Source organism: Accipiter gentilis, chromosome 2, assembly GCF_929443795.1.
Source record: "Accipiter gentilis chromosome 2, bAccGen1.1, whole genome shotgun sequence".
NCBI lineage: Eukaryota > Metazoa > Chordata > Aves > Accipitriformes > Accipitridae > Astur > Astur gentilis.
The window spans coordinates 33431363-33444725 of NC_064881.1; the positions used below are offsets into that span (position 1 = coordinate 33431363).

At 42.4% G+C, this 13363-nt stretch overlaps 1 protein-coding gene across 2 annotated transcripts in view; it reads right to left on the minus strand.

Moving 5' to 3' along the window:
• Positions 1–5463, minus strand: part of LRP12 (LDL receptor related protein 12) — a 54113-nt gene extending 48650 nt beyond the window's left edge. For both annotated transcript variants that reach the window (XM_049817972.1, XM_049817961.1), the window contains exon 1: positions 5121–5463. In XM_049817972.1, coding sequence (XP_049673929.1) covers positions 5121–5199 — 79 coding nt within the window. In that variant the 5' untranslated portion in view covers positions 5200–5463. The remainder of the gene's footprint in view (positions 1–5120) is intronic.
• Positions 5464–13363: the final 7900 nt, after the last annotated feature.

The following is a 13363-nucleotide window of genomic DNA, read 5'->3' on the forward strand; positions in this document are numbered from 1 at the left end:
TTAACTATCTGGGACAATATCAGTGGAACACTAAAACTAGAAAAATGCAGAGACATCTAGGAAAGCAAAACTACACTATTTACACAGTACAAACAATACTCATGGATTTTTTAAAAACTGTAAGGAAATTAGTGATTTATACTTAACAAGTATGAAAATAATGTCTACAGCTTGGGAAATGGAGGCATATGGTAAAAGATAAATGATGTGTGGGGGGATGTACCTAACATAACAAAGACACTAAGTTTACAAATTTGAGATCTGTTAACAAACCACAAGACTGATCATAATTGCAAGTTTTAGCCAGGACAAGTATAAAAGAATATATTTAGGGCTTAGTTGAAAACAATACCCATACAGTTTACATCTATTTGATACTAAAATAGGAGTGACTAAAGCAAAGAAGTGAAACAGATTCACCTGTAGGGTCCTTTCAACACTAACCCAGAAGAGCTCTTTCTCTCCTAGCAATGACAGAAACAGATGAAAAAGCCACGCTAATTACATGCTTTGCAATGTAATTTGCTAATTACATTTCTTTGACAGGAATGGAGTCAGATTGCTTCTGTCCCTACTCTGGTTACAAGTACCTCTGTGCTCTTCCTCTGGCTGACAATGTTCTCTCATTTACCACATAATAACAATCACACCAACTACCTCAGATGAAATTTTCAAACTTTTTTTGCTACAAGGTTGTCTGGGGTGTGGGTTTTTTCTTCTCCCCTCGAACGAACACTACATTGTTCATGTGACCTCACAGATACTTCGACCACAGACCTAACTGTTGTTCTGAACAGCCAGCTGAATATGTATGTACTTGCACAACTTGACATATCATCAGCTTATTAGACAATCTAAATTTTTATGCCACTAGAATTAGGACATTTTCACTTCAGGGACTACAAAACCATTCTAATAAACTAAATGCAGCAGTTTTGCCAATAATACAATTTACAGCTTAGCAAAATATATCTGTTCAGTGTATCACAGAAATATCACTAAAGAGTGACATTCAGGAGTTTAAGCTACAAGAATTTATTAAGCCAAGCCATTCCTTTAGGACAGTCCGTTCTGGCTTTATAGTTCAACTTCTTTAGAAAATTAAATAAACTGTCTGGCAGAGTTTATTTGCTTACATGATTCAGGCTATTTTTTCAAACAAGGTGAACAAACCTCAAGAATTATTTATTCTTCCTCATACCATCATTAGCAAACTGACATCTAAGTAAAATTTGGGTCCTTACCAGGGAACTTTTATGACAATTTACCTGCCTTATAAAACCAAGAGAACACTGAACTATATACATAGTCTCATTGTAATCTCAAGCAACATTTGCACCACAGAAACCTGGAATGGTTCTAACCCAAAACTAAGTGTTTCAAAACTTAGGAAACTGTAATATGTCTTTCTTTAATGGGACAGAATAATGTCAATAGCACTGCAGTCTCAGTAGTAACATACACCACTGTTTCAACTACAATTTTGGGGAATAATCATTTTCCGACCTCTGCTAATGTTTCTCAGCCATTACTACTTCAAGAAGTAGTCACTAAAGCCAAACCCATTCTGGAAATACTGAGAATGAAGACTGATCTCTATCTGCTCCCACTTCTACCTCTTAACTGTTTTAGTCTTGCTGTCCTACTACTGTAAATATTTTTCTTTGATACTCCTTACATCTGGTGAAGCCAGAAGCAGAGAAAATTACGTACTGTACTATTGCATTGACTACTACCAACTGTACAGAACACTATAAAAGTTTCCTGTAGTCTTACATTCAGTGGGACAGAAATTCAAATTAATATATCAGGGTGACAAGTATAGTTAAGACTTCCCAGAAATCTGAAGAAGCCAAGTACCCATGCTTCCAGACTCCATTCCAAAGGAAGGCATGTCCTAGCTTTTGCACTGTGCCACCTCAGAGACTTTTCATAACTCAACCTCTGCTCTAGAACACCAATCCCTCACAAAATGGTCCTGAAAATGCTGCATCACAGTACCGGTAAGATATATGCCATCATCCTGCCAAGGGTTAAATAAAAATCAAACAAAATGGTAACATTAGGAATTCAGTTCTCTAATCCAAGCTCCTTTTTTAACAAGAAAACAAGTAAGATCACCATCCCTGAAGGTATTTAAAAGAGGTGGCACTTAGGGACATGGTTTAGTAGTCGACTTGGCAGTGCTAGGTTTACAGTTGGACTTGATCTTAAGGGTCTTTTCCAACCTAAATGATTCTATTCTATGGTTCTATGATTCTAAGATTCCTTTGATTTCCAGCTGATCAACCATCAAACTTTGGTTTGAAAAACATTGCCCTCAAGAACAGGACCAATTTCTCAAATGACTTTTTTTCCCTAAAAAAAACTATTTTGTGCCACATATGGTTCTGTTTTGAATTCAGATAACTTTTATGGCCTTTGAGATATGCAGAAATGCCTTCATATTTGTCCCAGTAAAAGCCATGCCAGGATTATATAGACACATACAAACAATTATTTCTTGGATATAAAACTCTCAAGCCAACAGGAAGGACAGACATACTAAAAACAAATATCATTGCCCAACACCCTACCAAGCTATAATTCTCGTTAGTCGGTGCTATTCCAATATTTCACTCATCAGTATTCCTCCTTCTCAAATTTTTATAATTATAGTCATCATCAGAAGGAAGGTCTGAAAAATTCACTAACTACAGGGAAACAGAGAAACATTCTCTGGAGAGCTCAATGCCCACATATCAACCTTAGCAAATTTAGCATTTTAATTAGTGGAAAATTCTAGATATTTCAGCTCTGCAACCGAATAACAGAAGGCAACCAAAGTGATGCACCACTGCTTTTCCAAATGTGCATTTACCTTGAGTACTGCCTGCTGTATTCAAAGCCTTAACATGCAGTAACATAATGCTATCTACAAAGCTCCACTCAGGATCAATACCACAGTTCAGAGCTCTGCTGTCAGCAGTAACTTGACCAAATTCATGCCAATATTAAATTAGTTTAGTTTGGAAAAGCCAAAAGCAGTTGCACGGGAAGGTAAAATGCTTTATTAGGGAATAGTTCCCACTGCCACTTCCTTCTCCGAAAAGGAACAAACAGGAGAAACCAAAATGACAGCTCGAGATAGGGCTATACTACACAGCAAATGCTTGCTTTTGTTTAGGATGCTCTAGCCAGGGGAGGAGAAGGTTCCTCTCCTTTGAGCAGTGAAAATGGTCAGAACTTCAGACATCTGTAACAAAAACTGTTAGAGAAATGAATCCCTCATGAGGATGAGGCAGCACACTGATCAAATTGGAAGCAGCTTCTTTCCAGCAGCGGCGATAACAGATGGCGATGTGTTTCTCAGCAAGGCAAGAGAAACTTATGGAGCCTTCATTCTTGGTTGAACTTAGGAAAGCTTTGATTAAAGGTCTATGAAAAATGTTAGCAAGAATTTTATTTGGTTGTTTTTTCTTTAACTAAAGATTGTGCATGTAGTTTAAATTTTTGTAGTGGAAATGCTGATAATACTGCCTAAATTACAGCATTGCAATCTGAATCTGTCTACTCAAGTCAGGCTGATGAGGTCTACCACAACAATTATAATTTTTACTTTTTACTTCAATTCTGTCATGAGTATAATAAACAAACACAGAGTTTGTTAAAAACCTTAGCACAGAAGTTAAATTTATGAAGTACACTATATAGCCAGACTTGAGATTTTCCCTACCAGTTCCTGCTCTACCATAAGCCAACTCGTTTCCAGCTGTACTTTCATTTTAAGACATATCAAATTTTTAACAGCCTACATAGATATTAAAACTATTTTCCTTGACATTTTTTGCATTTAAAAGACCGGTCAGTACCTCACTTAGTTCATGCGAGTAGGCCCTCTCAAAAATTAACTTATACGAGTGTAACTGTTCAGTTACAGGTACTGGCATAACTGTAGTTCTGTTTGAAGAAGCCTACCTGACTTCTACTCATACAAATATGAAATGTTCTTACAAATGTTCGCGGTACATCTGCACTTAAGAGTTTGCACTAATCTCTGCAGCACAGGCATGGGCTGGACAAAGCCTTTGCACAGACAACCCCAAAAGGTTTTATATGCTCAATCACGTGTTTAAAGCAAAGGCACCTACTTAAGAAATTGCTAAATCAGGGCCCTGTTGCTGTCCTCCTGAGAGCAAGGCACATGCCCAGCTCCGTGCCAAAGGCTGCTTCCCACGTCAGGGGCCCACGGACACAACCTACGCTCGAGTTTGTAAAACAAACACAACTCCGTGAGAAAACATGCGACGACTCTCGTCGTCAAGTACTTGCATTTTGATCTATCCTGCCTTACCGGGCCACCTGCGCACTGTACAAACCAACCCCCTAACGCATTTACACAAGTATTTTTCACTAGCGGTTCTGTTTAAAGACGGGTTTATAACCGCGGATGAAATGCCGCTCGGGAACGAACTGGAAGCAGGCTGAGCAGAAGCAAAGGTCCCTGGAAGGGCTTCCAGGCCTGCGCTGATGTGTCACAAACTCAGCACCCGGCGCCAGCCGCCCCTCGGCCCCCTGAGGGGCACGTCCTGCCCCCGGACACCAGGCCGCCTCCGGCCCGGCCCGGCCGGACGTGGAACATCTCCCAAGCATCCCCATTATCCACAGACAGCGATTATTCGTGACTCAGAGGATTTGGGGTTGGTTTGTTTACGCGGCCCCACGCCAACTCCGGAGTTCCCGGCAACACACATCTGCGAGAGAGAAAGCCGAGGGCAGCTGGGCCAAATCCCAGCCTCCGTTTGAAGGACTTCCCTGAGGAGATTTCCGCCCACCTCCACGGACACGAAAAAACAAACCCGGAGCGAGTCCCGGAGCAGCCGGGCTCGGAGGGGAGAAGGGGGCTGCGGGCGGGGAAGTTCGGCGACACCAGCAGGGCCGCCGCGGGGAAGGCGGCGGCGGTCCCGGGAAGGCGCCAGGGCCCGCGGCGGGCCGAGCGCCCCCCCCCAGCCCCCCCCGCCCGCCGGCGGCCGGCCGGCCGGGAGAAAGGCCGCCTGTGGTCCCCCTCCCCCGCGGCCGGCGGCCGCCTCCCGGCCCCGGAGACGGAGGCGGACGGGTGGCGTCACTGCCCCGGTACCTACCGCAGCAGGAGACGACGAGAAGCAAGAGCTGCGCTGACCTCCAAGCCGGGGAGCCTTCTGCGCTCCCCCAAGGGGCCATAACACCAGCCCGCAGGGAGGCGACGAGGAGCCGGACCTGCCACCGCCGGAGCTGCCGCCGCCGCCGCAAGAGGGGCCGGCCGCGCCTCGCCCACCGGAGCTGCCGCCTCGGGGAGCGCTAGCGGCCCGCACACCCGCGCCTCATCCGCCCGCCCGCGGCGCCATGAGCCGCCACCTCCACCGGCCTCGGCCTCCTTCCCCCCCGCGCCGCGCCGCTTCCTCCTCCCCGGCTGGGCTCCGCCGCGGCTGCGCACTGGCGGCCCGAGCGCATGGAGTCGCTCCCGGCAGCCGCGGGCCGGGCGGGCGAGCGGGGCGGGGCGGAGCGGAGCGGAGCAGAGCAGAGCAGCGGCCCCCAGACGGCGGGGGAGGGCCCGGGCCGCCACGCTCCGGCGCGGCGCCGCCCCGCCGCCGCCTCCCTCTCCCTCCTCCTCCTCCTCTATCGCCGCCGCGGGGTTTCGGCCCGCCCTTGGCAGCGCCCGGCCCGCCCCGTCCCGGGAGCCGCCACCCGCCGAGGCCGAGGCCGAGGCCTGTCCCCCCGCGCCGCCGTGTCGCTGACCCGAGGAGGTGTCCTCTGAGGAGAAGGGTTCAGAATCTTACCGTCAGCACGGCGGCAGAGCAGCCTGGATTGCCGGCAAAATAACCGAACGGGTGTTTGGGTGCCGTGGCGCTCTGCCTTGAAGCAAGCTCTGTGCGCGAAACCAAACCCAATCTATAAAGCTGGCGGCCCGTGTGTTTCTGACCTCCGAATCTGCGTTTCACCAGTGAGACCGAAAAACTGCCATGGGAGCAAAAAGCGTAACTGCTGTGGATGCATGGCATCCAAGATTATGGACCGCGTAGAAATTCCTTCTGACGCTTCCTGTTCAATTACGCTTGCCCGTCTTTCACCCTTTGATGACACCATTTTCCTGTTGCACAATTATCTATTGCTCTCAATTGTTTAACTGGGTGTCAAAAGCAAGTGGGATTCAGAGTGCAACATCTATATTTATTGAATTTTGCAGCGCCTGTTGCAGACTGGGAGAAGTGTATGGCCTCTGTTGTACTAGATCAACTGATCGACTTGGAAAAACAAAATATTACCATTCTTGAGAAAAACAAAAGTTCATTTACGTAGGTAGGACTTTGTGTCTATGCCAGGAGAACAGATGTGTTGGATCAGACCAAAGCTCTTGCTCCACAAATGGTGATTGCTATGGGGAGTGCTCTACCCTATTTCTCCTCATTCCTCTCTCTTTTCGTAGAATCATTTAGGTTGGAAAAGACCCTTAAGATCATCGAGTCCAACCGTAAACCTAGCACTGCCAAGTCCACCACTAAATCATGTCCCTAAGTGCCACCTCTACACGACTTTTAAATACCTCCAGGGATGGCGACTCACCCACTTCCCTGGGCAGCCTGTTCCAGTGCTTGACAATCCTTTCGGTGAAGAAATTTTTCCTAATGCCCAACCTAAACATCCCCTGGCTCAGCTTGAGACCGTTTCCTTTCATTTGTTGTTCTCTGATTTCTCCCACATTTATTTCCCAATCCCCATCTGTTTCGGAAGGAAGAGAAGTATGTTGGGGGGATGTCTCTTTTGAGAGGGAGGGGAGGTTTACTTAAGGGTTAGTATCTGGATGAAGATGCAGCATTAATAATAGTCACCAAAGAAGGACGGTAAACCAGACAAGCATGAATGCTCTCCGGCTCTGAGAAGTTGTGGCCCAGGAACACCCTGTACTAGAGATGGTATCATTGAGTTTAATAATCCTCAATGGATTAGTATTCAGTAAAATTGTCCAGTCACAGTTTGAACCTATGAGGGATGTGACTTCACCTCATGGAAGCCATGAGTATGCCTACAAAATTAACACTTTAAGGAAGAAGAAAACACCCTTCACTTACAGGTTTATACAAATAAGTAAAGCATTCACAGCATCCTAACCAACAACCTTTTTGGTTTCTTTCTATTTGCAAGTCTAACCAACTTCTTAGTGAAACCTCAGATGCCCTATTTTCCACCCCATGTATCCCATTCCTCTTTTTGTTTTTAATTATTAAATCCAGCACTGGAAGGATGCTTAGGAAGTCTGGTCTGTAGCTACTGAGAGAAGCTTTACTGCTTTTATGAACAGACACCACACAGAGCCTATGAACACTCAGGGATTTCTAACCCTCCCACAGTAATTACAGCTGTACGTGCTGGGTGCAAGTCCTTACTGGAACCTGTTAAACTCTCTTCCATAGAGATAGGTCAACAGTAAACAAATCAGCACATGATCCATAGCCTTCCTCCATTCCTCCCAATGTTATTTTTGTCTATCTGGGTCAACACAGTTTCTACCATCCAGTTGTATGTTATTGAGAGATGTGATATGACTCTCTTTCCATAGATTTTAGTTGCATAACAAAGAAGACAACAGTAATTATCTTTTCATATTAAATGCTATTCCAGACAACCCAGATATCTCTGTTTGTGAAACTGCTTTCGATCACTTGCACAAACAAGTGGTTACCCTTTACCATGTACCCAGCTTGATCATTCATGGCAGCAGAGAGCAAAGCATCAACCCCTGGCATCATGGGCTTAATTTCAACATTCTCGAAGACACAGAGTGAAGGATGATATGCAAAAGAGTCATGCCTCAGTACTAAATGAGCTTGGCAAGCAAAATTTGAGACACTGAAGTCATGATCTAGAGAAAAAAAACTCTGCAGGAGCAGTTTGCCTGCATAGGAGCTGAGCTAGATCTTCTAAATCCAGGGAAGAGAATGTGTTAGTAGTCCAGGTAAGACACTCGGGATGTCAAGCAACATCGTCCCATGTAGCACCCTTAGCAAGTTCACCAAATCTGTGAACTTCAAAGTATTTAAAAAAACTTCTTTCCTAGCAAAGTTACCCGAGTAAAAAGTCTTGCTCCTGGTTTTTGGTTTTTTCTGCTCCTTCTGTTGGCCTCTGCCGAGAGCTGTCTGCTGTCTGTCTTAATCTCTTTGATGTTTGAGGAGGAGAATATCGTTTCTCCTATACCTGAAAAGTATGTAGTAAATCACAGACATAGCTTTATATGCATGAAATTATAATCATGACTCTGTTTTTTTTGTTTGGTGGGGGTTTTTTACTCTTATCTGAAGTTGACTAATAGAAGTTTATCAATAGGAATCATTTTAAGCTGGCACAGAAGTTGACACCGTCTTTCTTTTGTATTTGAAGGCAGGTGAAGATAAAACATCCTGAAAGTACACACACGGTTCACCGTGTTGTAACAGGCAGTCATTCTTCTGTCTGAAGCTCAAGGTTGGCACATGAAGCTACTGAAGCAGCTTCAGCAAGAATTATCAGGCACCCACTGATGATATCAGCATATGATCTTTTTCCCCAGTAGTTTTACTTTGAACATTGTTTTCTTTTTGATGATTGGTTGTTTACAGTCACTTCAGCTTCACTTCACTGCCTGGCCTGGCACATGCACTTCCTTCTCTCTCTCCTTGCTCTCTTTTTCTCTTCATACCCCTTCTTCATCAGTTCCCCCTTTCTTTTGTCACTTCAGACTATGCTGTTAGCAAATGCCACCCACAGATTTAACAGCAGTTTTATGACCCATTGTAAAAGTTCTCCCCAGTCCATTTCTTTCTCTCTCTATTCCTGCTCTGACGTCTGTAAAATTGTAGGAGACAATCTTAGTGTCTCTCTAATGCCAAGTCCTGGTTGGGACTACTCAGCACCATTTTAAGACACGATAAGAATGGGGACAATTTAAAAGGTTGACCAGATCTCAGCTAAATGGAGTTAACAGTAGTTTTCCTTCATCAATCTCTTTATTTTCTGTCCCCTTCAGGTGAGGTCATAAGAAATGTTGCCCTATTCAGTACCAGTGTTTAATTTTTGGTGAGACCTCTTTTTGCAGAAGAACTCAAGTACTTTATCATAAGAAGGACATTAATAGAATTCTAATTATTCTTATTTTGTGACATTAGTTTTTCAAAATCAATTATTTATAAACTTAAAGCATAAAAAGGAAGGCAGCAGAGGAAGTAGATTTCTCTCCCAGATTTGCATTTGTTTTGCAGCACAGCCGATGAAGACTGGGACAAAAATTATTTGTTCCATCTATTCAGTGATTTTTTTTTTTTAACAGTTGTTTACACAGCCCTTCTCTAATGGGTGCTAATAAACTAGATTTCTATCCTACGTTAATTTTAATTCTACAGCTACCTCAAATCTAGAGTACCCTACATAACTTCACTGCAAAATGATGAAAGAAATGTCTGGATCAAGGCCATTCTGTTAAAAATATATAGCATGCATCAGAATCTGCTTGCGTTGTGCTGATGTGCACATCAGTATTACTGTTGCATGTTGGAGGAAATATATAAAATGTGTTAAGTGATCATTTATTTCTCTGGTAGTTATTATTAGTATCATTGTGCGGTCTAGAGGCCAATCAAGAGTAGGGTCCCATTTTGCTAAGGACTGTGCCAACATAGGACTTGCTGTACATTGTGCAGTGGAAAACAGTCCAAATATAGCTCAGTTAACTGCAAATGAAGTATGTCTGAAGCCAGTGGCAGTGAGCTGCATCCTTGTAACTTGCACCCAAACTAATTTTGTACAGCATATTGGTTTAAGCACCGTGCTCCACTAGCTGCTTCTGGGATTCAGAGTAGTTTCTTCAAACCACTACAGAGCACTTGGAGTAAGTCACTGCTCTTTTTCTATGCTTTATCACCTGAGGACCTGTTTGTAGACAGTTCGTAAGGTCTTTGCCTAGAATCTAAACTGAGTAACTGGATCCCCCGCAGGAGAAAGGGATTTGTGTACAAGCAAGTTTTAAGAACTGCCTACAAAATTTGTTAAAAGTAATTCATGTCCCTAATGTACTAGTAGTTATTTTTTCCTGTTAGTCATCCGAATCTGGACTCTCTCTTACATGTATCGGATATTATGCTTTAAATATTATTACAACTGTTCTATGTTCAACTGACTGTTCAGATTAAATCATGAGTTGTAGTCACAGGCTCTATAGTTTCCCTGACAATAATAGCACTTCTGTCATGTGCTGCATGAATTGCTATTGACTAATTTTGTAGTTTTAGACATTTCTGGAAATGTTGCCCAAGCTTGTTCATTTATTAAAGTACATTGCTGCTGCTGCTGCAAGGACAAAACCAGAAGGAACTTCAATTTGGAATAAGCCATGTGAGAAAGCGTGACCTAATTCAGCCTGCAATCACACTGTGTAAGGTAATGCTTAGATGAGTACCTACAACATAGTAACACTAGCGGTGTTAAAACTGCTTTTGTTCTTTCCTTACTGTTAACTAAAGCAGCTTAACTCTTTCTGTGGAGATGTAGACCTAGATGGCAGGCAAAGGTCAACAAGTATGGTGATACCTTCATTCCTCTGCTGCATCCTTAATAACAGCCCCAGAAGTGACTTAAGAACCACTGCTATATTAGCATTATTTTACTACAGGATTTCCAGTGCACTACATAAGCATCAGTGGTTATCTAATGTGGTTGAATAGCATCAGAAGACAGGACAGAATCTTAGTCCATAGTCACATCACATCTCGGAAGAAAATCTAGTCTTTCACTCCAGTCATTAGAGACCTAAGACTGTTCTTAGCAACCATTCTCTTACCTTTGGATTTAGTTTCTCAGCAGTAAGGAACAGGATCTGCTCATTGATACCTCAGAGAAACGTCTATCACTGAAATATCTGTATGATTTTTACACGTGTACACATTACTGTGTAAAACATAATAAACCCACAAGACAAGCCCAAGTTTAAAGTCTAGTCAAAACAATGAATTAATAGGCAAAGATATTTGTGTAAAACTTTCAAATAATTTTTAATAATTATCCAATCACAGAAAGAGCACAACTGTTCAGCTGATTCATGGATAGAATGGAGAACTAAACTAGTAATACTATTTTAATTTTAGAGCAGACACATCTGAAGACCAAGGGGAAAAGAAAGGCAAAAAACCTGAATATGCCAAAGGAAGAAAAAGCCAAGACGAAAGACTTCATGATTGCAAAGAAAACCAAAAAATCTCTTCAATACTAACAGAACATTTCATGAGCAGTTTTCAAAACCTAAGAGGCTAATTAGCTAGTGTAGAAGGAGCTATTAAAAGGCCTACAGGTTTTTTTTGTGAAATTTTTCATTTCCTAAATTAAATTTATTTTTACTTACACACAATTTTTGAAGCAATTATCTTTCAAGCTCCATACTGACAGTGCTAATATTCTTGATTTTTAATTAGGTTAAAATTAGAACCTTCTTCGTCTGTCCTGCACATGCACATCATGTCCCCACTGGTCATTAAGGCAGAAACAGCGTGAAGTCTGAAATAGTGAACTAATTCTAAAGTATAGCCCAAAGTTCAAAGAAGCAGAATTAACTCTAGTTTTTATAGCGGTAATCATGTTCTGCATATTGACAGGACTGGAAGAAAACACAACCAGTGTGACATATTAATATTTTGCCCAAATAGATTTTTTTTTATCTTGTGGAGTGCAGCTAATCTTTAGCCACGGTTCCAGATCATCTGTTTGAACTGCACACCCATAACCTCCCAGTGAAGGACTTTGAGTTGGAGTGCAGGTTCTCAGCCAGAGGAGCTCTGCAGCCCTTTAGTGCATTCAGGAACTTAAGCCAGTCTCCTTCCCTAATATGTGCTAAAACTGATGCCTACAATTCTTCAGGACCAAGACTGAAGTGCTTGGTTTTCTTACTCGGTAGCAGTCAGAATGTTGCGGTTTTAAAATTCTTAATGGATTTTGTTCAGCTTAGCCATACCTAATGCCATTTCATAGATGTGAGTTGCAGTTTGGAGAAAACCATGGGGTGTAAACTTGTAGAGGTGGGCATGAGCACTCGGTAGGATAGCTGCTAGCTTCAAAGCGAGGAACCGCTACAGGAGCTACATGTTCAGAGAGGGGTTACATTACTTTGGCGTCACTTTTCCTTTCTATCGTTCCATCCAGTGGAAACTATCCTTCAAAGTCATAATTTGGCTCTTAATGCATGACTGAATCAAACTTGGCAAGAGGAACTCCAGTCCTAAATCCGAAAGCAATGATATCTCTTAGGTGAAGGTTCATGAGAACTGTCAGATTGTCTACCTAACTGTAGTAAGACCTTAACATAATCCACAGGTTAGACAGGGTTGGAGGAGAGGTCTTCTAAGAGCTTCTCTCAGGCTGCTAAATACAGACACAGTAACTGACAGCTACTGGCTTGAGCAAAAGTCTTCCAAGGAGTACCACACTTTTCTGCCTAAACTTCTGAACATGACAGTTATTCTGTCAAAGGTCCAAAATTATAGTAGACACACACACACACACACACACACACACACACACGTGTGTGTGTATATACATATGTATTACATTAATATACACTGTTACACTTTCCACTCTTATTTAGGTACCTTAATCTTAGTAGTACCTATTCCAGTCTAGGAGTCATTCTAGGTCTCACCTTCCCTTGCCCCAAATCACATGGTTATTAAAAAATTGTAAGACTCTCAATAAGGCTTTGCGTATGACTTGACTCATAAAACTTGGCAATACAGTCATATGCTCACCCATTCAAGCTAAGTGAAAAACCACGTGATAATATGTTAAGAGTGCCAGGGATTTGCAAAGCTCTGGAAGTCGCCAAGATGAGCATGAACTTTTTACTTCTCAAGTGTGTGTAAAATACACATGTAAATTACAACTCAAAGCAGGTAATTTAATTTTTTAGTTTTTTTCCATTTACAAAGTTATTTTATAGACAATTCTAGTCTACTCTGCCAAAACTGTCTTAGTTTGAAATCTAATATACAAACTTACCTGTATTTGTAAAAGCAGACCTATATTAATCTACACAGAAGGCAGAGTAAGTGCATTTCAAGACTTTGTGCCTGAAGATGTACATAGTATATTCAAGAACAATGTTCAGCAATATAATTTAAAATAAAATGTCCTGAGTTTAATAACTCAGTATTTTAATTGGACCTTGTGGTAGGGTGATATCCTGCAGTGAAGAAAGATGTCCTACATTTTGTTTTTAGCATTTCTTCATCTTTTAATTAAAATACACGAAAATGTGAAAAGAAGATTAAGATTATGACATTCACGTTCTGCCACCTATATTTCAGAGAACATACCAACAGTACATTTTACACCT